The 23,084-nt window shown below is 41.3% G+C and overlaps 2 protein-coding genes across 4 annotated transcripts; one reads left to right on the top strand and one right to left on the bottom strand.

The window, feature by feature from the left end:
• Positions 1-7,563: 7,563 nt before the first annotated feature.
• On the top strand, positions 7,564-10,675 carry LOC109210041. 3 transcript variants are annotated; one of them, XM_019373412.1, is made up of 2 exons: positions 7,564-7,740; positions 9,105-10,675. In XM_019373412.1, the coding sequence occupies exons 1-2, from the start codon at positions 7,579-7,581 to the stop codon at positions 10,410-10,412; spliced, it is 1,470 nt and encodes a 489-aa protein (XP_019228957.1). In that variant the 5' UTR covers positions 7,564-7,578; the 3' UTR covers positions 10,413-10,675. The 3 variants fall into 3 exon arrangements, with proteins under 3 accessions (XP_019228957.1, XP_019228959.1, XP_019228958.1); XM_019373414.1 differs by having other exon boundaries at positions 7,612-7,745; XM_019373413.1 differs by lacking the exon at positions 7,564-7,740 and adding an exon at positions 7,770-7,874.
• A 650-nt stretch (positions 10,676-11,325) lies between these two features.
• Positions 11,326-13,452, bottom strand: LOC109210037 (probable inactive receptor kinase At4g23740). The gene is made up of 2 exons (XM_019373408.1): positions 12,216-13,452; positions 11,326-11,924 (listed from the first exon to the last, which is right to left on the bottom strand). The coding sequence occupies exons 1-2, from the start codon at positions 13,450-13,452 to the stop codon at positions 11,326-11,328; spliced, it is 1,836 nt and encodes a 611-aa protein (XP_019228953.1).
• Between the last annotated feature and the right edge of the window lie 9,632 nt (positions 13,453-23,084).

Raw genomic sequence — 23,084 nt, forward strand, 5'->3', positions numbered from 1 at the left:
TTTTTTATATAGTGGATTGCCCATCTCCATCCATGGACGTAGGTCAATTGACCGAACCACGTTAAATGTTTGTGTCTATTTTGGTATATTTCTCTTTTGTTATTTGATTTATCGTCGTTCAAGGTTTGCTTACTAGATTACGCATGACACCTGATTATTTTCGGTTCTAACAAGTGGTATCAGAGTGAGGTTCAAGACATGTTTATCTTGGCGGCTTCAGATCTAGTCGCAACATATTTGACGATAATCGTGATTTTTGTCTGAGAAATTTGACCATAGTACTACTCACGTTGAGACAAACTTTGTGGTGGAGATATGGAGATGCGACCTGTTGAAGGTTATGTGAAGATGGAGGATCAAGTTTATTTCGTCAGAAAATTTAGGCCAAGGGGGAGAATTGTTAGGTGTTGACCTGATTTTTTTTTTACCATATTTGATTTTCCTATCTCTTGAAGGAAAGGGCAATATGTTTACCATAATTGAGTTTTCTTTTTTTGTAGAAGAAAATTATAAATCATCCATATTTGGTTAGTCCTTTTCTGGTAGGAAAAGGTTTGGACTTCTATAAATTGAGAATCCTTCCTTCTTATTCAGTAGCTTCCACAATGTAGCAATATGGGGTTTGAGAGTCATGTTTAGGGGGAGAACTTTACGGGACAAGTGTTAGTGTGCCACTTGTGTTTGCCTCTTCGTGCGGTTGTTCTCTCGATATTTTGCACTCTCTTTTATATAGTGGATTGCTCATCTCCGCCCATGGACGTAGGTCAATTGACCGAACCACGTTAAATATTTGTGTCTCTTTTGGTATATTTCTTGTTCTGTTGTCTGATTTATCGTCGTTCAAGTGTTGCTTAATTAGCTTCCGCATGACACCTAATTTTTTAAGTCCTAACAAGTGGTATCAGAGCGGGGTTCAAGACATGTTCATCTTGGCCGGTTTAGTTTTAGTCGCAACGTATTTGACGATAATCATGATTTTTTTCTAAAAAATTTTACCGTAGTGCTATGCACGTTGAGACAAAATTTGTGGTGGAGATTTGGAGATGCGACCTATTGAAGGTTATGTGAAGAAGGTTGATCAGGTTTGTTTTGCCAGAAAATTCAGGCTAAGTGGGAGAATTGTTAGGTGTTGTCCTGATTTTCTTACCATATTTAATTTTCCTATCTCTTGAAGGAAATGACAACATGTTTACCATAATTAGGTTTTCCTATTCTTAGAAGGAAACATAAATCTCTCATATTTGGAGAGTCCCTTTTCTTGTAGGAAAAGGTTTGGATTTCTATAAATTGAGGATCCTTCTTTCTCATTCAGTAGCATCCCCAATGTAGTCATATGGGGTTTGAAAGTCGAGCTTAGGGGGAGAACTTTACGGGACAAGTGTTAGTATGTCATTTGTATTTGCCTCTTCGCGAGGTTGTTCTCTCAATATTTTGTACTCTCTTTTATATAGTGGATTGCTCATCTCCATCCATGGACGTAGGTCAATTGGCCGAATCACATTAAATGTTTGTGTTTTGGTATATTTCTCTTTTGTTATTTGATTTATCGTTGTCAAGGCTTACTTACTAGATTCCGCATAACACCTGATTATTTTTGATCCTAACAGTTAATGGAATCTAAGAATGTTCCTATTGATAAGGATAATTCAAAGCCTAACAAATCATTCTCATCAATGTAATCCATTTACCTTAAGCTACACTAGCTAGAGTCCTAATTATAGTCACACTCAAACTCTTGTGAATATCTCTGTTGTACTTATCTATTTAGCTTTAACCCTTCTGAATTTACTATATAAAGTGTACATGGTTGAGGCAACAGAAACAATCCTTTTTCCTACAAATATAAAGATTCTTTATGGTATCAAGAGCCTTCTAAAAAACTCGCACGAGTTACTCCCTTATTTTTCTAGAATGGGTGATTCACAAACTCACTCTTCAACCACCTCGTCTACTTCCCCCACCGTCACAATTAGCCATGGGAACATTGCTCAGCCATCCCAACTAATTTCATTCAATCCAGCATCCCAACTCCCCTTGAAATTGCAAGGGAGTTCCAACTACTACACTTGGAAATCACAAGTCATAACTCTTCTCTTTGGTTATGATCTTCTTGGGTATGTGGATGGGTCACTTCCCTCTCCATCTGTGCATATCCAAGATGGAGCAAACAATGAATTTCCCAACCCCGCGTTCAAGCTTTGGCAGAGACAGGATAGCCTTGTCCGCAATGCTATCATGGCCTCAGTCGATCCTACAATCGTTTCTCTAATTGCACATGTTGCTACTACCAAACACGCTTGGGAAATTCTTCAAACTACCTATGCCAACAAATCCCAGTCATGTATCTTCAGCCTGCGTGACACTCTTGCTAATCTCAAACGAGATTCACGCTCCATTAGTGAGTACATGAAGGATATTAAATCCATTTCGGATGATCTTGCATCCAGTGGCTCACCTCTCGCAAATGATGAACTTGTCATCAAAATCCTAAGTGGTCTAGGATCTGAGTACAAAGAACTATCCGCTGCTATAAGAGCTCGAGATAACCCAATATCGTTTGAAGAGATCTATGACAAATTGCTTGCGCATGAGATGTTTATTAAACACTCGGAGCCAAAGCTTGAGAACCCAATCATCACTGCCCAGTTACATCAAAAATCAGCCTACCCAAACTCAAAATCCAGGAACTATAATCCAAGCAACAACCGCAGGGGTCCCATTCAGAACACCTCAACTAACCAATGCACCAACTCCTTCCAGAATTCCAACTCCTTCCACCCCAACAACCGTAGCAACCAGCAGACAGTCAAATGCCAATTATGTGACAAATTTGGGTACATCGCCAAAGTCTGTCGCTCAAAATCACATAGTGCACTTGAGGCTCAAGCCAACTTCACCAACCGCTTGTCCTATGCATCTAATCCCGCAAACAATTGGATTGTTGACTCTGGAGCATCACACCATATCATAAATAATTCACAATCTCTACAAGCCGAAAACAGAATTCCCTAGCACTGATGAAATAATCTTTGGAGATGGTAAAACCATTCCGATTACTCATATTGGTCACACTACACTTTCTTCATCTCATAATTCTTTTAAGTTACGGAATGTTCTTTGTTCCCCTTATATAAAGAAGAAACTAATCTCTGTTGCTCAATTTTGTCGTCAAAATCTAACATCTATTGAATTTTTTCCTTATTCTTTTCTTGTGAAGGATTTGAGCACGGGGGCATGTCTTCTGCGAGGTCGGAGTAAAGGTGATCTCTACGAATGGCCACCAACCAATGTCTCACCACCTTCACTACAAGCCAACTTTGCTACTCAAGCATCACCGTCCCTGCACCTTTGGCATGCTCGTCTTGGTCACCCTCAACCTCGTATCACCAAAGCATGTATGTCCTCATTCAAGCTTCCAGTGTCAATTAATGATCCTTTTACCTTCTGCAATTCATGTCTATGTAATAAAAGTCATCGTTTACCATTTGGTGACAATTCTATTTCTAGTTCTGAGCCATTCGATGTTATTTATTCAGATGTTTGGGGTCCCTCTCCAATTCCCTCTTTGACAACTTTTGATTCTATGTTATCTTTGTTGATCACTATACTAAGTATACCTGGTTGTTCCCGCTCAAAAATAAATCAGATGTTAAAGGTATTTTTATTAACTTCACTCGAATAATTCATAATCAGTTTAGTGCATCCATCAAGACACTATACACATATGGAGGAGGTGAATATATTGGTCTTAAATCTCTCTTACTGGAAATGGGCATTCAGCATCTCATGAGTCCTCCATATACCCCTCAAATAGTTGGAACTGCCGAAAGAAAACATAGATATGTCGTTGACACTGCCCTGACCTTACTTCATCATGCCTCAGTACCCCTAAAATTTTGGTCCATTGCATTCCAAACTGCAGTATTCCTCATTAATCGACTACCAACACCTTTGCTCAAGTTAAAATCACCATTTCAATGTTTGTTCAATACCACACCTAATTATCACAAGCTCCGGGTTTTTGGTTGCCTTTGCTATCCTTGGCTTAAACCTTACTCTAGCTCCAAACTTGATACAAAATCAAAACCTTGTGTCTTTATGGGGTACTCCTCTGTCACTAACAGTTTTGCTTGCCTAGATCTCTCGGCATCAAAATTTTTTCTCTCCCGACATGTTGTCTTTATGGAACATGTTTTTCCATTCAAGTTGCACTTCCCTTCCCTTGATCGCGCTTCAACCTCCAACTTGGAGTCTTGGCACTGTCCAGTAGCTTCCTCCTCCTCAATTTCCCTACCTTATACCAATGAATCATGCATTCCACCTCCTATACCTCAAGCCATCGACCTGGTTGTCCCAAGGACTACTCAAGAGATCACTGCCTCTCCAACTACTGGCAGAGGATGTGTCATCAAGTACTGTTGTAAGTACCTCAGCTAATTCACCCTCACCCTCTACTCCAAGCATGCCCAACACTATGTCTCCTGTTGCACAATATCCTTTGCCTCCACCACAAACTTTGCCACCTGCTCCTACTCACTCTATGGTCACGAGATCCCAGAACAACATCTTCAAACCAAAAGTTGTCTTTGACTATCTTGCTATCTCTTCCACCAAACCGCTTCCTCTTGCTCCGACAACTTTTGCCCAAGCAAACAAGTATCCTGAATGGAAACAGCCATGAAGGATGAATATACCGCCCTTATGAGAAATTCCACCTGGACTTTGGTTCCTCCATCTCCCTCTCAAAATGTAGTTGGATGCAAGTGGGTTTATCATGTCAAGCATAAACCTGATGGGTCTGTGGCTCGCTACAAAGCGAGATTAGTTGCAAAGGGTTTTCATCAATGACCTGGTGTAGACTTTCATTCCACTTTTAGTCCTGTGATCAAACATACTACAATTCGTCTAATTCTTGTGCTTGTGGTTTGGTTTAAGTGGCCCTTGCGGCAGTTAGATGTGAACAATGCCTTCCTACAAGGTACACTTCATGAAGTTGTATACATGAATCAATCGCCCGGTTTTAGAGATCCAAAATTTCCACAACATGTATGCAAGCTTCATAAGTCGATATATGGCCTTCGTCAAGAACCTAGGGCCTGGTACAACGAGCTCAAACAATACCTTCTGTCATGTGGTTTTCAAAGGGCTAAATCTGATGACTCTTTATTCCTGAAATGTACTACCAGCTTATTACTTTTTGTGATGGTCTATGTCGATGATATCGTCGTCACTGGTTCTAACTCTTCTCATGTCCAAAGTACCATCAAACTACTAGGTGACAAGTTTTCCATCAAGGATCTTGGTTCTTTACATTTTTTCCTTGGTGTTGAAGTCTTGCAGCATGCTCATGGTTTGGTTCTCACCCAAAGCAGCTTCATCGCTGATCTTCTAGAAAGATTCGACATGCTCGATGCAAACAGTGTTAGCACTCCGATGTCAACCAATGAACCTCTTTCACTTGATGATGGATCATCATCTGCAGATGCCAAGTTATTCAGGCAGGTTATTGGTTCCTTACAATATCTAACATTCACTCGTCCAGATATATGTTTTGCAGTGAATAAACTTGCTCAGTCTCAGCATCGACCAAGCCTGAAACATTGGCAAGTAGCCAAGAGACTTCTACGCTACTTGAAGGGTACCATTACTTATGGTCTTCACTTCACGCCCGCCACTTCTTTCAAGTTGCTAGCTTACTCAGATGCAGATTGGGGTGGTATACCAGACACCAGGCACTCAACTTCTGCCTATGTTATACTTCTTGGCAATAATCCAATAAGTTGGTGCTCCAAAAAGCAACGCACAGTTGCTAGATCGTCTACTGAAGCAGAATACAAGGCTGTTGCTTCTGCTGTAGCTGAACTTAATTGGATCACAAACTTACTGAAGGAATTGCATGTTTCCATGTCCAGTCCTCCTAAGGTACTCTGTGACAATATTGGTGCTACCTACTTAAGTCGAAATCCAGTCTTTCATAGTTGAATGAAGCATGTGGCCATTGTTTCCACTTCCTCTGCGATCAAGTAGAAAGAAATGAGCTTTCAGTAAGTCACATACCTACTGGGAGTCAACTTGCTGATGCTTTGACAAAGGCACTGCCTAAACGATCATTTGGACAATTCATTCACAAGATTGGCCTCAAGGAGATTGAGCCCATCTTGAGGGGGCATGATAAGGATAATTCAAAGGCTAACAAATCATTCTCATCAACGTAATCCATTTACCTTAAGCTACACTAGCTAGAGTCCTAATTATAGTCACACTCAAACTCTTGTGAATATCTCTGTTGTACTTATCTATTTAGCTTGAACCCTTCTGAATTTACTATATAAAGTGTACATGGTTGAGGCAACAGAAACAATCCTTTTTCCTACAAATATTAAGATTCTTTGCCTATTCCCACGTGATGCACTCTTTCTACTCAGATAGTTCTTCTCTTCGTATTTTTTATTCTTTTTTTTTTCCGAAAGTTTTTCTTATTCTGACTTTTTTTTCGTCTCCCTTTTACATGGCTTTCCCTTCTGTTCTTAACTTTGCCGTTGTTCCTTTCTTCAATTCATTTTGTTCATCGTGGCATAAAAAGAAAAGTATTCAATTTACCACCACCAAATTTGACAGCCTATATTGTGGTTTGAAATTCTCACAATAATGATAATATTCAAGAAAATATGAATATTTATATTTTTGGTCATTCTATTTATTATTTATCCGTATTAAATATAAGTGGTTCGAAAATTTTATCCGTTTTGTCTAAATCCGACTCCTCCCACCATTACCTTGAAATACTGGATCTACCACTTATTTTTGGACTAAATTAAACATCAAACTATGGATTCAGAAGACGATCCATTGAAGAAAGTACTCCCTCCGGTCCAAAATAAGTGATTTTTTGGCCTTTTTCTTGTGGTCCAAAATAAGTGGTTTTTCCAGATAGAATAAATTAATTATTTTTTTCCTACATTGTCCTTGAAGTAAATGGTGTTGGAATATGTGTTAGGAGTGTTTATGTGAGATAGTAAAGGTTAATATGGTCTATTCCATTGCTAATTAATGCTAAAAGGTGAATTTCTTAATTTGTGTGAAAACATCTAAAAAAAATTACTTATTTTGGACCGCAGGGAGTATGAGTCAGAGGTGCGAGTTTATCTATTAAAATAATGATCAAGAATAAATAATTTGTCACATCCCCAAGAAAATAGCATGTGGTAGACACGCTCCAGTGTGCAGATACCAACTGTGAAACGCACTAAGAGGTCCATTGATTGATTGGAGTGGTGAGCCAATGGCTATAGGTCGGTGTTTCCTGTGGGAGGCCAACTTTTTGTATTAAGAAAAAGGCAAAAGAAATTATATCCTCTAATACTACTAGTAATATAATGATATTAGTATAAAATTCCAAAAGATAGTAATCCGTTTTAATTTATATGAATTTATTTTACTGAAAATAATATTTAAAAAGAATATAAAATTTTTGAACTTGTGATATAAAATGAGGCACGTATATTTTGTGAATATATAAATCCATTATATAAAATAAATTATTTTTAATACAAATAGTATACAAATATCATTAGAAATATGGGACAAACTTGTAAACCCACTACCATCATTCCGTTGATTTTATTCTCTGCACCTCTCAATTATTCTTCTTCGTATTTCGTGTTGGCTCTTCTTCTTCCAGTGAAGACACAGATTGTACAATATTTGCTGTTTGCACTTGTTCTGCCCTATAAACGGAAAGTAAGGTATAAGGACTAACCTGTTAGACTTTTATCATTTACGTGCCTATTTTCTTTGGTTCATTAAATGAACTTCATTTCTTGATTCCACTCTTTTGACTTGTTCTTTTTATGCTCAATCAACATACCCTGCTAGTAAGGAATTTCAAGCACTTGTGTTATTTCTCTTCTTTAATTTTGAGGAATTTTGATTGGGTTTTAACTACTTAGTCTGAGTTAGGAAAGGGAAAATAGAAGGTTAAAGATTGTAGCTTTATTAATCTTTCTTTGGTGCCTGAACACTTGAGGAGAAAGTAAAAGATTGTAGCTTTATGGGTTCTGTTTATTTCCAGGATCAGACTTGGTAGTTTAAGCTGTTTCTCTTTCTGGCGAGTTTTGTGTTTTTGCTCCCCGCTCTTTTGGGTTTTTCTCAGTTTGCTATGAATAAAGATTAATTCGTTTCTATATTCGGATAATTGCTTTAGTTAACTAGTTCACTAGATTCTGATTTTCTGCATGTATTGTTGATGTCTTATGCTCTTGGTATAACAGTATCTAGTGTTCTAATTTTGGTATCTTAACCAGTTCTGACTGTTTTTGCTCATTCTCTGCAATGTTATTCGTCTTTTTTAAATTAACATGGAGCTCCACCATTCTCAATCTTGATCCCTTATTTGCTGGTCTAGATATGTTTCTGATTTATAGCCCGTTTGGCCAAGCTGCAAAAATCAGCTTATTTTGAGAAGTGTTTTTTTTCAAAAGTGCTTTTCTCAAAAGTACTTTTGGCGGTAAGTAGTTTGTGTTTGGCTAATTAGTTTGAAAAGCACTTCTGAGCAGCAATTAGTGTTTGGCCAAGCTGTAAAAAACTGCTTCTAAGTGTATTTTTCTCAAAAGTGCTTCTCAAAAAAGTACTTTTGGAGAGAAGCTACTTTTTTCTGCTTCTCCAAAACTGCTTCTGCTTCTCCTCAAAAGCATTTTTTTTCCTTCCAAAAGCTTGGCCAAACACCTCAATTTTTTGCCAAAAGTGCTTTTGGCAAAAAAAAAAAGCACTTTTGGCCAAAAAGAAGCTTGGCCAAACAGGCTATTAGGTTTATGAGTTTATTGGTTAAGGTTTTCACATTAAATGCAGCTTCTAATCAGCGGCGAAGCGAGAAAACTCAATAAGGGTGTTCAAATTTTGAACACCCTTTGCCAATGGGCTATGCAAGGGTGTTCAAAGTCTATTTTTAATCAATAACAAGTACTAATATTTTACCTTATACGTAGTATAATTTTTTGGCGAAGGGTGTTCAGTTGACCACCTTGGGCCAACATAGCTTCGCCCCTGCTGCTAATTCTTATTTGATGGTAATACCTGATATTGAAGCTATCCTTCAAATTTCTTAGGTACTATTTGTGGTCAGCTTCATGGATTCTCCACAGTCTGTTGTATCCCCATTTAAGGATTCCTCTGTTTTTGCCGACTCCGAGAAGCAAAGCAGTGAATTTTTCATCAAGAACCCTTCTGGACTATCCGAGGGAATTTCTGCTCGCAGAGAGGAGGCTGATGCCCGCAACTTGGAGGACTTCATTGGTGTTCTCGATGTGTACGTACATCAGGCTAGAGATATCCACAACATCTGCATTTACCATAAGCAAGATGTTTATGCAAAACTTTGCCTTACTAGTGATCCTGAAAATGCAGTCTCCACTCATATCATTAATGGCGGTGGGCAATCTCCGGTCTTCAATGAGAATCTAAGGCTCAAAGTTCGTACAATAAAATGCTCGGTTAAATGTGAGATATGGATGATGAGCAGAGTGAGGAATTATTTGGAAGACCAACTGCTAGGATTTGCGCTAGTCCCCCTTTCTGAAATCCTTGCCAAAAATGGAAAGCTAGAAAAAGAGTTCTCTCTTTCGTCAACCGATCTCTATCACTCCCCAGCAGGATTTGTACAGTTGTCCGTTTCTTACAGTGGAACTTCACCTGAAGTGCTTGAAATTCCTTCATTGCCTGTATCTGTGGACACTGATGCATCTCGGCCCCCAGATAGCGAGACACCCGAGTCGTTGCTTAACGAGTTTGATAAAATTGAGTTCCCAGATCCTAAGATTGTAAATGAAAATAATCTTATGGTCTCTGAGTACTTTAATATACCAGGCACTAATCTGGACTCTCAAAGCTCAGATAGCTTTGTCTCTTCTGATACTGAAAATCAGCTCAGTCCAGATGTAGATGTCCATATGGAAAATTTTCCAAGTGGAGTTGCTAATTTCCACCAATATCCTAAGCGCGATTCCCCTCCTAGCAGCGTATCAACCATCGACTCTCCATCCGCTTTGCACCCTGCAACCTCTCAGTCCTCTGATACCCAAGGAGCTTCAAAATCTCCGGGGGAAGAATATGCTTCAGCTCCTAAAGCCAGTGGAGATGCTGAGAGTAAGATATCGGAAACCAAGCCTAGCAGTGCATTTCCAAAGCCAGTGGTTGCAGTGAACATTGAGCCAGAGCAAAAGGTTGTGCAACAGGATATCGTGGATATGTACATGAAAAGTATGCAGCAATTTACTGAGTCCTTGGCAAAGATGAAGCTTCCATTGGACATGGAAACTAGGCCAACAACTTCTGGTAATTCGAGTTCAGATCAGACATCGCAAACACCCAAGAGCACTGGCTCACGGGTGTTCTATGGCAGCAGAGCTTTTTTCTGAGCTTTTGCGAATGGTTCTCAGATGACCTATAGCGATTAGGACCAAGTCTAAAAGGATAAACGAACACTAAGGATTTTATGAATGTGGTGTTTTATCCATTTTATGATTTTACCCCATGGATACTTGAAATGCTCTGAACTAATAGACTTGTGTCCGTTGAAGACTTGTTTTACTTCTGTACCTTGTTAATTAGAACTTTGTGCTTAATTTATGCTCAGCATTTCCCTTGAAATAATCTGATTATGTGCTGTGCTGTTTCATCATCATCATCATCCTCAATATACTAAGATTCTTATCAGCAATCATAGGTGTGATACTGTATTTAGCATGCTACAAGACACCATTCTGAGACAACATACAGTCACCACTGGCCTTGCATGCCATTGTCTGATATTATTTTTGTAACAAAAATAATCAGCTTAAATTCGATAAAGAATGAATTTGCATCAGGCTAATGTCAACATTAAAGTACTATTAAGGATAAAGGAGAGCAATCTTTGTTCATTGAAGATGATGTCAAAGTAAGAACATTGTTCTTTAAAAGATGAATACTTCTTTAAAGGAAGAAACTTATATGGAAAGTGTTTCTTCTTTCATCCATTCTCTTTGAATCTTTCACACAACTAGCACCACATTTCAGAAAACCAACTTGAAAGAGCCAAGTAAGAGTTCAAAACAGCTTATGAATAACCTAGTGCAACAGTGAACAGCCAATTTATGCAGATAATGTCACATACATACAACAACAACATCATACCCAGTAATATCTCACACCGTGGGGTCTGGGGAGGGTAGTGTGTACGCAGACCTTACCCCTACCTTGTGAGGATAGAGAGGTTGTTTCCAATAGATCCTCGGCTTAGGAACATGTCACATACATACAGAAAGCAGAAAAGCCCTCAAACTAAAAGGCTTACAGATGCTTCATTGAACCAGGGGTGGATTCAAAAGAAGTCATAGAAGGAGAAATGTCTTCTTGATCATTCACAACTTCCTCAATTATCTCCAAAATTTCCGCCATGGTAGGCCGCTCCTCTGGCAAACGCTCCACACACTTGAGTGCTACATTTAATAGAGGGAAAGCATACATTTCAAAGTTGGCAACTTCACTATCAAACACCTCTCCAGTCCATTCTTCCCTCACTATAGATTTCACCCATTTGACCAGGTCTAATCCAGTTTTCTCCACAACTTTACCTGTCAACAATTCCAGCAGAATCACCCCAAAGCTATAGGCATCAGCTTCTTCTGTCGACGTCTTCTCAGGGGCTGTGTAACCATTGTCATTGTAGAAGCAACTCTTGTTGGGGTCTAGGAACTTGCAATATCCATACTCACTTATTAATGGCTCCTCATTTTCATTTAACAGAATATTTGATGGCTTAATGTTGCCATGGGGAATGACATTGCCTTTCTTGGAACTTCTGTATATGAAAGCCAATCCCCTTGCTATTCCAACTGCAATTGACAGCCTTAGTTTCCATGGGAAATTCCTTTTCCCCTCTACATAATCTGCAAGTGAAAAGAACAACAATATGATCAAACAACAACAACCTAGTAAAATCCCACAAGTGGGGTTTGGGGAGGGTAGAGCGTACGCAGACCATACCCCTACCCCGGAGGGATAGAGAGGTTGTTTCCGAAAGACCCTCTACTCAAGAAGAAGGAAATAAACAATATACAATAGATCAGTGACAGCAACAGAAGCCAGAAAAATAATATCAGCATCGTAAGAGATGTGATGAAATACTGAAAATTGTAAAATCTGGACACTGTAATTAGTTCTAAACTTAATTCACTTACTTTCAAAAAGGGTGAGTAGACTTCCATTGTTCTGGTATTTGTAGATAAGCAATTTTTCTTCATTGCTAGAGTAATAAGCAACAAGTGAAAGTACATTTTGATGTTTCAAATTCCCTATTCTTCTCATTGTTTGGGAAAATTCCATGAACCCCACTTGTAGTTTCTTCAGTCTCTTGACAGCAAAAACACCACTGCTACTGATATGGACTTTGTAAAGGCTGCTACAAAGGCCTTGTTTTCTCAAATTAGCAGTTGCTTCAAGAAGATCATCCATTGTAAATTTTTCGACATCTTCCATAAAAAAGCATAGTTCTGAGTTTTTTTCTTCAGTGTTACATACTCCATTCACAACCTCAGCTGAGGGAGTTTTTCGAGGAGACGAATAATGTACTTCTTTTAAAACCTCTTTGTCCTTAGCTGATCTAACGCATCTCGTGTACAAGAATACTAAAACCACTAAGACAAGAACAATTCCAGCAAATATGAGTAGACAAACCATCAAGTTTATATGATGTTTTGTTTTTGTCTTCTCACTTTCTATAGTTGAAGATGGAGCTATAAACATATATGTAGATTCTTTCATTTTTACACCTCTCAACGCTCGTAGACTCGTTGAAGGTTGTGAGAAAGTGAAAATGTTGTTAGAAACGTTCAGTTTCTTAAGATTCTTGAGCATTGTCAAAGACTGCAGTAGAAATGATGAATTTCCATTGAGAAAGTTGCTGCTTAGATCAAGAACAGTTAAACTTTTACACCTTGATATAGATTCAGGAATTGTTCCTTGAATTTTATTCTTTGTTAAGCTAAGAACTCGCAATTTTGAGAGTTTGCAGAGGGACTCTGCATCAATTATCCCACTAAGATTCATGTTTTCAAGCCTTATTTCTATGACTTTACCGGTACGTAAATTGCACTCAACACCTTGTAATTTGTAGGAGCAAGGGTTATAAGTCAGTGAAGAATTCCACTTAATACCTAGTACATTGTTTGGATCAATAGCAAGAATAAAATTGAGAAAGGACTTGGATTCGATTAACTCACCTCCATTACAGAATCTGATTAAAAGAAGAGAAGCTAAGACACTTAGAATCAACTTGATGAGAAGATTATCCATATATTTAGCTTGAAGAAATGTTGTTGCCTTGATTCTCACAAGTTGTACATGGTTACTGAATGTGTTAACATAATTGCACAACATAGTATTACGTGGGAATGATCCATATCCTTCTTTCGGCATTTTCTGGTTTCGTGACTTTGTTTCTTCGATGCAAACAATTATTTGGTCACAGTTTCCAAAGTTCGAAGGGGAGCCTTGGCGTAACTGGTAAAGTTGCTGCCATGTGACCAAGAGGTCACGGGTTCGAGCCGTAGAAACAGCCTCTTGCAAAAATGCAGGGTAAGGCTGCGTACAATAGACCCTTGTGGTCCGGCCCTTCCCCGAACCCCGCGCATAGCGGGAGCTTAGTGCACCGGGTTGCTTTTTCTTTTTTTAGTTTCCAAAGTTCCCATGTTATGACTTGATCTCTAATCTACATTGTAATATTCATTATACATTTCTATACATACTACAATGACTAGGATTGGACTAGTAGTTTGGCATACAAGGTAGTCGTGTGTTTACTGTTGGAGCCTTTATCAGTTCAAGAGTTGTGTTAAAAGAGAAAAACTCAGGAATATGGTTACCAAATTAGGCTTTCAAAAGCTAATAGCTGCATCTTTCAACAGAATTTTTCACAGAAAATCACATCTTCGTCTTACAAATTACGACTAAAAAAGTCCATTTAAACGATAAGAGTTGTTGTTATGAGACAAGGATGTAATTGATTCAAGCCGTGGAAACAAGCTCTTACAGAAATGCAAGATAAGACTGCATATAGTAGAATCAATATGCTTAGCTCCCGCGCATAGTTGGAGCTTAGTTTACCGAGATATACTTACTAAAAATTCTACTTCAAATCATTGACAGCCATATGGTGATTGTATCTGAAAGTGCAAATATATACTATAGAACCACTATGACATGTAATATTGCAAATATATACGTTAATCTTTTGAACAAAAGAGGTGAAAAGTGCTAATCCTTCTTCTTAGATGAAAAAGTTTTGGACTTTTATAAATTGAGGATTTTTTCTTCTCATTTAGGAGTATCCACAATGTAGCCATAAAAGGTTTGAGGTCTTGTTTAGAGGGAGAATTTTGAGAGAAGTGTTATTCTTTTCTAAGGTTGTTCTTTCGATATTTTGTCCTTTTTTTTATATAGTGAATTGCTCATCTCCTTCCAATGTAAGTCAATTGACCGAACCACGTAAATATTTGTCTCCTTTTGGTATGATTTTCTTTTGTTGTTTAATTTATCATTGTTAGGGTCCGCATGATACGTGATGGTTCTGGTCTATACTTTGTGAGCTTGCTCATGACACGTGATTGTTTCCGTCCTAACAAGCTTGCATAGATTAGTAGATCTAGATCAATTTTAAATAAGCGGTCAGAGGTATTGTCACACTGAAATGAAATTTCGGAAGAAACAATGGCAAAAATTCCTTCATTTTTCCTCCGTACAACAGAGTCATTGGAGGTCAAAGTTAAGTATTTGTCAATTATAAAAGGTTTCTGTCCTTTATCTATTAAAAGAAGATATTACTTGAAGACAACGCAAAACTTGAGAACAAATGACCGTTAGCATAATGTTTCCTTAAAATTGTATAGGGTCGAGTTTGACCAACCCCGTCCTCAAAATGGACACGACCTGTCGTGTGGACAAAGGTCGGGCCCAAGGGACGACCATGTAATCACGTCGGCCCCTCTGTAACGTGCACTTTATCTTTAGTTTATATATTTTATCTTTATATCGTAAATAGGAAAAAAGGGGAAATCCCTCCGCTATGTAAGGGGGGTTCCCAACTGTGTAAAGGGGAGGATTTTTGATCAATAACATTTCTACTTACTCTCTCTATCTCTCTGTCTCAATTTCTATCTCTCTCTTTCTCTGAAAAACGGATACCTCGGATCTTTGTAACATTATCACGCAACTGTCCTTTAACTGCTCCGAATCACCAAACCACAAAGGATTACTCATATTCTAGTGTCGATTATCTTTGATTACGATTTACCTCTTCTCCATATATTTTGATTGATTTTAGCTTTAAAAACGTAGTTTCGTTTAAACACGTTTTTAAGCCAAACATTTAGGCGCCGTCTGTGGGGATTTCGATAATCAAAGTCATAGTTCACATCTAGAGTATCAGAAACAACGATCATTATCCCCCAAACTCAGTAGAAACAGAAATGGCAGACAGAGAATCTAAGCTAAAGATGATAGCCGATGTCTCAACCAACCGATGGGTCCCCTCGACGAGGCTAGTAAAGAATATGTTTCAAACGCAACACCGAGCAGTCTTCCAGAGGAAGATATATCGCCCTCCTCACTCGAAGATCTAACGATCTTGCATGAGAAGGGGACTTCGACACCCGCAGTAAAGGAAACACCCCCAGTAGTCAAAAAATTACTGGAGGAGTGGCTGACAAACACCCTGAGCGGCCTGCTCGAGAAACCGTCTCCGGGAAACCCCAGTGATTCGCCAGCGGCAGCGACTACCGCAGCTGCCGGCGAACCAGGTGCTATGCGGACGAGGAGCGCTCATATAGACATCATCGTAAGCAACGATGCGCTCGCAACCATCCTAAGAAAAATGGAAGAAATGGAGAATGAGAATAAGGCACTCCGTGATCAAATGAAAGAGCACCAGGAAAGGATAGACAAAATACCCGGTGCACCAAAATTACTGCCGAAACGCGACGTAGGGCGTTTCGTCGAGCAACCGTACAGCGAGGAAGCCGCCCCTCATCCGATCCCAAAAACCTTCAAGATGCCCCCATATTTGAGAATATATGATGGGACCACGGACCCAGAAGATCATCTGATCCACTACGTAACCGCTGTGAAAGGAAATGACTTATCAAAGGAGCAGGTGCCGTCCGTGCTGCTGAAAAAGTTCGGAGAAACCCTGACCGGAGGGGCACTAACATGGTATTCTCAACTGCCGGCTAGGTCAATATCAACGTTCGAGGAGATGGCGGACAAATTCGCTACCGCCCATGCGTGTGACGACCCGACCCGTCGTCCAGTGAGAATCGCTCCGTTTCCCCCATTTTCTGCTTCGTTATGCTTCATTATTAGTGTCTTGTGTGAACGAGTTGAATTGGGTTAATTTTTGGAAGAAAATGAGACACTTAGTCTCTTTAAGGAAGGCTTGTTTTGGAAAAGTCAACCGGATGTTGACCTATGAGTTAGAGGGCTCGGATTTGAATTTCGACGATTCGGTTAGCTTCGGGGGATGATTTGTGACTTAGGAGTGTGATCGGAAGTGATTTTGGAGGTCTGGTGTAGAATTTGACTTGAATTGGCGAAGTTAGTATTTTCGCGAATTCCGGTTGATAGGTGAGATTTTGATCCGAGGGTCGGAATGGAATTCCGAGAGTTGCTGTAGCTTCGTTAGGTTATTTGGGATGTGTGTGCAAAATTTCAGGTTATTCGGAGGTGATTTGGTTGGGTTTTTGATCAAATGCGTGTTTCGGAAGTTTTAGAAGAACTTAGGCTTGAATCCGATGTAAATTTGGTGTTTTGATGTTAGTTTTGGTGTTTTGAGAGTGCAACTAAGTTTGAATGATCATATGTGACGTGTTAGTATGTTCGTATGCGGTCCCCAGGAGCTCGGGTGAGTTTCGGATAGGTTTGGGCTGCGTTGTGCTCGTTTTTCTTATGCTTCGACGTCGTTTCTTCAAGCATAAATGATATCATATTGAACAAATGAGCTCCGATTACTGTTTTGAATGAAGCATTAGGTCCGTATCGTAATTACGGACCCGTAGCAAAAAAGAATCGTCGAATTTGGACATCGTATGAGGATTTTATGGCCATTTTACCAAGGTTGCCCAGATTTTCAGGTTAATGACGAAATTGCCCCTGATGGCGTATTAAAAACCTGCACTATTTGCAAATCTTAAAACCTACATATCTCCTTCATTATAAGGTCAAATTGAGTGATTCAAAAGCCTAAATTCATTAGAATTTCACAAGGAATCCATTGGGAGAAGTAAAAAGCGTGAAAAGTATACCTATAATGAGCAGATCGAGTTTTCTTCCAATTTTTGAACGTGAAGAAGCTTCTGAGGCGATTTTTAAGAGAGAAAATCAGTGGGTATCACAGAGGTAAGTGATTTGATTATTAAAACTCGTTTATGGGTGATTATAAACCATAATCCCAGCCTTTAATTCATAAAAACAGTAGAAAAATAGGATTTTGGGGCCTGAGATTATGAGTCCTTTAGGGGTCGATTTGAGGGGTCAAACGGACTCCGATTTTGGTGTTATTTATATGTACGGAATCGGGAGAAGATGAAGAACACTTTTCTGTAAAAATTTCTGAGTTTGGAGAAGTGGGCCCGGGGCTCGGGTTTTGTCAATTTCGGGATTATTGATGTTTTTCGATTATTTTCGATTGGGTATTGATCTTATAGCATAATGTGACGTATTCGTTGTGGTTTTGGTCAGATTCGACGCACGAGGAGGTCGATTTGAGAGGCAAGGGCATAGCGAGCTAGGATTTTGGCCGGCTTGAGGTGAGTAATAGATGTAAATGTTGTTCTGAGGGTTTGAAAACCCGTATTTGCACATCGTAGTGCTATATTGAGGTGACTTGCACGCCGGATAGCGAGCACGGGGTAGAGCACCGTTGGGGATTGTGACCTGGTCCGTCCCGGTAGATGAATATACTGCGTATTTGACTGAAAATTCACTTATTATCATTTTAATTGAACTGATTGCTATATTTGGGCTTCGTGCCAATTAATTGAATCCTTCAGGGATTGTTTTTACTGATTTCTTACCGTTTTTACATATCATTGAACTCAGTCCTGGTAGTTAATATTGTTTTGCAAACTCAACCATTTTTTCTTAAACTTGAAACTTAATTAATATTTTTAAATGAAGTTTGGGCTGAATATTTCTATATTAATGTGCCCGAGAGGCTTATGTGATTTTGGACTGAGTATGGAATCGGGTTGCGCGCCGCAACGGTATGAAATTGATATTGATATGAGGCCGAGGGCCTAGTTGATGCCACGATATGGCTTATTATTGCGCTTGGGCCGTAAGGGGCCCCTCCCGGAGTCTGCACACCCCCAGTGAGCGTCGTCGACGATAAATAAATGGAGCGGGCTGCACGCCGCAGCGGGTACTGGAGAGTACCGGTCTATGTGTTGCATTGCACATTTTGATTGTCATTTACTTATTTATCTGTTGTGATATTTCTATAATTGTTTTCACTGATTTATTGATTTTATGCTACTGGGTTCAGGTTGCTGTATTTATAGAATTACTTTGTGCCTATTCAGGATTTCTTACTCTCAGCCTTTATTTATGTTTATTACTCTCTGGGTTGGAAGTACTCACATTACTCCCTGCACCTTGTGTGCAGATCTAGGTGCACCTATTGAGGCTGAGTGAGGATTTCTCTGCCGAGCATCATATCTAGGAGCATCAAGGTAGCTGCATGACATCCGCAGTCCTGATCTTCCCATCTAACCTATTTGCTTTATTTCCGCATTTCTTTAGAGCAATATATAGTAGGTTGACACCCGTGTATTAGAGGCTCAGACTTGTGACACCGGATTCTTCGGGCTGTGTAGTAGTAGTATTTCTACTTGGGTTTTCCGCATGTTTTAACTATATTTCAGTGTTTCAGTATTATGACTTAGTAATTATTTGTGTTAATGGAATCATGAACAGCATAAAAAGGGTTAAGGTTGTTAAATTGGTCGGGCTTGCCTAGCAGTGTGTTGGGCGCCATCACGACCGGGGTTGGGGTCGTGACAATGCGGGAGCAAAGAAGGCCGAAGCAAGGGTTAACGACATATTTGCGATCAGGCAAACGACAGGCGAAGGGCTCAGGGACTTCCTGGCACGATTCAACAGAGTAAGAATGAGCCTGCCTAACTTATCGGAGGGAATGGCAGTTGCCGCCTTCCAAAACGGTTTGAGCAGGGACGGGTCGAAAGCAACCAAGAAACTACTCAGCCGACTCATGAAGTATCCCCCCACAACGTGGGAGGAGATCCACAACGTCTACTGTGCAGAGGTAAGGGCAGACGAGGACGACCTTAACAGTCCGACCCATCAGCTAACGTCAGTACAGACGGAAACCAGGAGAGTTCGACACAACGACGGGCGACGGGACCTACTCCCACAGTTTAATAGAGAAAGGCATCAGCCCTACGTTAGAGCCCCTAACCCGCATCCTCCGAGACTCCAGGACGCCTTGCAACGACACACTGCTATGCTCCGGAACGAAAGAGGTATGCCTCCGTTATTATCCGCTCATAACTTTTGTGTCTCACCCTCGGAGATAGTATACGCACTGGAGAAGCTAGGCCCGAAGGTACACTGGCCGCCAAAAATGAAATCAGATCCTGGTGCGAGAAAATCAAACGTCCTGTGCGAGTTCCACCAGGAACGGGGACACAGGACTGAAGACTGCATAGGCCTACGACAAGAAGTAGTCAGGATGCTGAACCAGGGATACCTGAAGGAGCTGCTCAGCGACAAAGGGAGAGCCAACTTCGCCATGGGACGCGACCAATCTCAAGGGACGCCAAAACCGCCGTCCCCGACACGAACCATACAGATGATTGTCGGCGGCGGTGATAATTCGACAATCAACCACGTCAAGTTCACCACCACGCACAAACTGAAGCGCACAATCGCTCACGAACGGTATGATGACTTTGAAGATAGTATCACCTTCGATAAGTCTGATGCCGACGGTTTGTCTTTACCTCACTATGATGCTTTAGTCATAACCTTACGCATTGCTGATACTGATGTAAAGAGAATTATGGTAGGCGACGGAAGCATCCTACACAAACTTAGACCCTACTTTCAGTGCCACCCCATAAAGGTGATAACAACCTTCACCCTAAGGGGCATCCTACACAAACCTGAACTCTCAGGAAGGCTCACCAAATGGGCCACAGAGCTCAGCGAGCATGACATAACCTATCGCCCGAGAACCGCCATCAAGTCGCAGGTACTTGCCGACTTCGTCGCCGACTTCAGCACGGGAATCTTGCTAGAGGTGGAACAAGAGGCCCTCCGCGCCTCTGCAAACACCGACCTCTGGATCCTCTACACCGATGGTGCTGCAAACGCCTCGGGATCAGGACTGGGACTCATCCTCGAAGTCCCCACGGGAGAAGTAATTCGCCAGTCCGTACGATGCCCTGAAATGACTAACAGCGAAGCCGAGTATGAGGCTGTAATTGCAGGTATGAAGCTGGCCATCAAATACGGAGCCCGTCGGGTCATCCTCCATTGCGACTCCCAACTCGTGGTAAACCAGGTCACCACAACCTATCAAATTAAGGAACAAAGGATACAAAAATACCAGTCAGAAATCCGTAAGCTGATAACGGAGTTCGACGAATGTCGCTTCGAGCAGATTCCCCGGGGATAGAACATCGAGGCGGACAACCTAGCAAAACTAGCCGTAGCCACCAAAAATATCAACAAAGAGAACGTGGTCACTCTCCTCCATTCAGCCGTCGACCATGTCGAGGTACTCTCATTAAGCATAACTTGGGACTGGCGCAACCAGTTTGTATCCTACCTGCAGGACGGGACACTCCCGCACGACAAAAAGGAAGCCAAGAAACTACGGGTACAAGCAGCCCGCTACAGCCTCATAAACCACGAGCTCTACAAGAGAACGTTCGATGGCCCCCCTTGCTAAATGTCTCGGGTCACACCAAACGAGGCAAGTTTTGGAAGAAGTGCATGAAGGCCATTGTGGCGCCCATACGGGGAACCGCGCTCTTGTCTGGTGCCTCATACGTGCCGGTTACTACTGGCCCACCATGAATAAAGAGGCAGCGGACTACGTCCGAAGATGCGAACAATGCCAGAAGTTCGCCCCTATGATACACCAGGCAGGAGAACTCCTCCACTCAGTCACTTCGCCATGGTCGTTCATAAAATGGGGGATGGACATAATCGGCCCCCTACCAGCTGGACGAGGAAAGGTACGCTTTCTGTTAGTTTTAACTGACTATTTTTCTAAATGGATCGAAGCAGGTGCATACGCGCAAATACGCGAGCAAGAGGTAATCGCATTCATATGGAAAAATATCATATGCCGTTTTGGCATCCCCAAAGAGGTCAGCTGCGACAATGGACCCCAGTTCATCGGCAAAAAGACTACCGAATTCTTCGAGAAGTGGCACATCAAGCGGATACTCTCCTGCTAACGGACAAGCCGAATCTTCAAACAAAACAATACTAAACATATTAAAGAAGAAGCTCGAAAAAGCCAAAGGGCTGTGGCCCGAGTTATTACCCGAGGTATTATGGGCATACCGAACTACGCCCAAATCCAGCACGGGGGAGAGACCTTATTCATTGGTCTATGGAACCGATGCCGTCATACCCGTCGAGATCGGAGAACCCAGTCTGAGATACTCACACACCAGTGGAGCAGACAACGACGCCAGCAGGTTACAAGACCTGGACGAGGTCGAGGAACGAAGAGACATGGCCCACATAAGAATGGCCGCCCAAAAACAACAAGCGAAAAGATATTACAACTGGAAAGCCAGGGTGAGACCGCTTAAAGTCGGCGACTATGTTCTCAAAGCCAAAAGACTGGCATCGAAAGATCCGAACGAAGGAAAGTTAGGGACCAACTGGGACGGGCCATACAAAATTACGGCGACAGCTAGCAAAGGAGCATTCCAACTAGAAATGATGGAGGGAAAGTTACTCCAAAACAATTGGAACATCGCCCATCTCAAGCACTTCCACTTCTGAAAGGTGTCTCCCGAGTCGTACTTTTTTTCCCTTACCCGAGTATTGTCCCAATTGGGTTTTCTCGGGAAGGTTTTTAACGAGGCGACGAAAGGGACGCCCGGTGGAACAGGAAGCACGAGTTCACCACATAGGCCAACATGGTGAAGGGACTACCCTAGTATCTCCATTGTTCTCCATTGTATGAATAGAATTCTCCACTGTATGAATAGAATTCTCCATTGAATGAATAAAGATCTCCATTGTATGAACAAGATCTCCATTACGCAAACAAGAAAACAGTCGACACCAGTTCGACCTCGCTCGAACTGGGACTCAGGCTAAGTGCCTTCGCCATTAAAATAGTGCAGTTCGACCTCACTCGAACTGGGACTCAGGCTAAGTGCCTTCGCCATTAAAATAGTGCAGTTCGACCTCGCTCGAACTGGGACTCAGGCTAAGTGCCTTCGCCATTAAAATAGTGCAGTTCGACCCGCTCGAACTGGGACTCAGGCTAAGTGCCTTCGCCATTAAAATAGTGCAGTTCGACCTCGCTCGAACTGGGACTCAGGCTAAGTGCCTTCGCCATTAAAATAGTTCAGTTCGACCCCGCTCGAACTGGGACTCAGGCTAAGTGCCTTCGCCATTAAAATAGTGCAGTTCGACCTCGCTCGAACTGGGACTCAGGCTAAGTGCCTTCGCCATTAAAATAGTGCAGTTCGACCCCGCTCGAACTGGGACTCAGGCAAAGTGCCTTCGCCATTCAAATAGTGCAGTTTGACCCCGCTCGAACTGGGACTCAGGCTAAGTGTCTTCGCCATTAAAATAGTGCAGTTCGACCTCGCTCGAACTGGGACTCAGGCTAAGTGCCTTCGCCATTAAAATAGTGCAGTTCGACCTCGCTCGAACTGGGACTCAGGCTAAGTGCCTTCGCCGTTAAAATAGTGCAGTTCGACCTTGCTCGAACTGGGACTCAAGCTAAGTGCCTTCGCCATTAAAAAAGTGCAGTTCGACCTCGCTCGAATTGGGACTCA

The sequence above is a fragment of the Nicotiana attenuata genome, unplaced genomic scaffold, assembly GCF_001879085.1.
Source record: "Nicotiana attenuata strain UT unplaced genomic scaffold, NIATTr2, whole genome shotgun sequence".
NCBI classification, from domain to species: domain Eukaryota; kingdom Viridiplantae; phylum Streptophyta; class Magnoliopsida; order Solanales; family Solanaceae; genus Nicotiana; species Nicotiana attenuata.

Coding starts and splice junctions, on each gene's coding strand:
- LOC109210041 (XM_019373412.1), top strand. CDS start 7,579: ATGGGACAAACTTGTAAACCCACTACCATCATTCCGTTGATTTTATTC. Junction 7,741..9,104: donor TTCTGCCCTATAAACGGAAA/GTAAGGTATAAG, acceptor CAAATTTCTTAG/GTACTATTTGTGGTCAGCTT.
- LOC109210037 (XM_019373408.1), bottom strand. CDS start 13,452: ATGCCGAAAGAAGGATATGGATCATTCCCACGTAATACTATGTTGTGC. Junction 11,925..12,215: donor TCTACTCACCCTTTTTGAAA/GTAAGTGAATTA, acceptor TTTCACTTGCAG/ATTATGTAGAGGGGAAAAGG.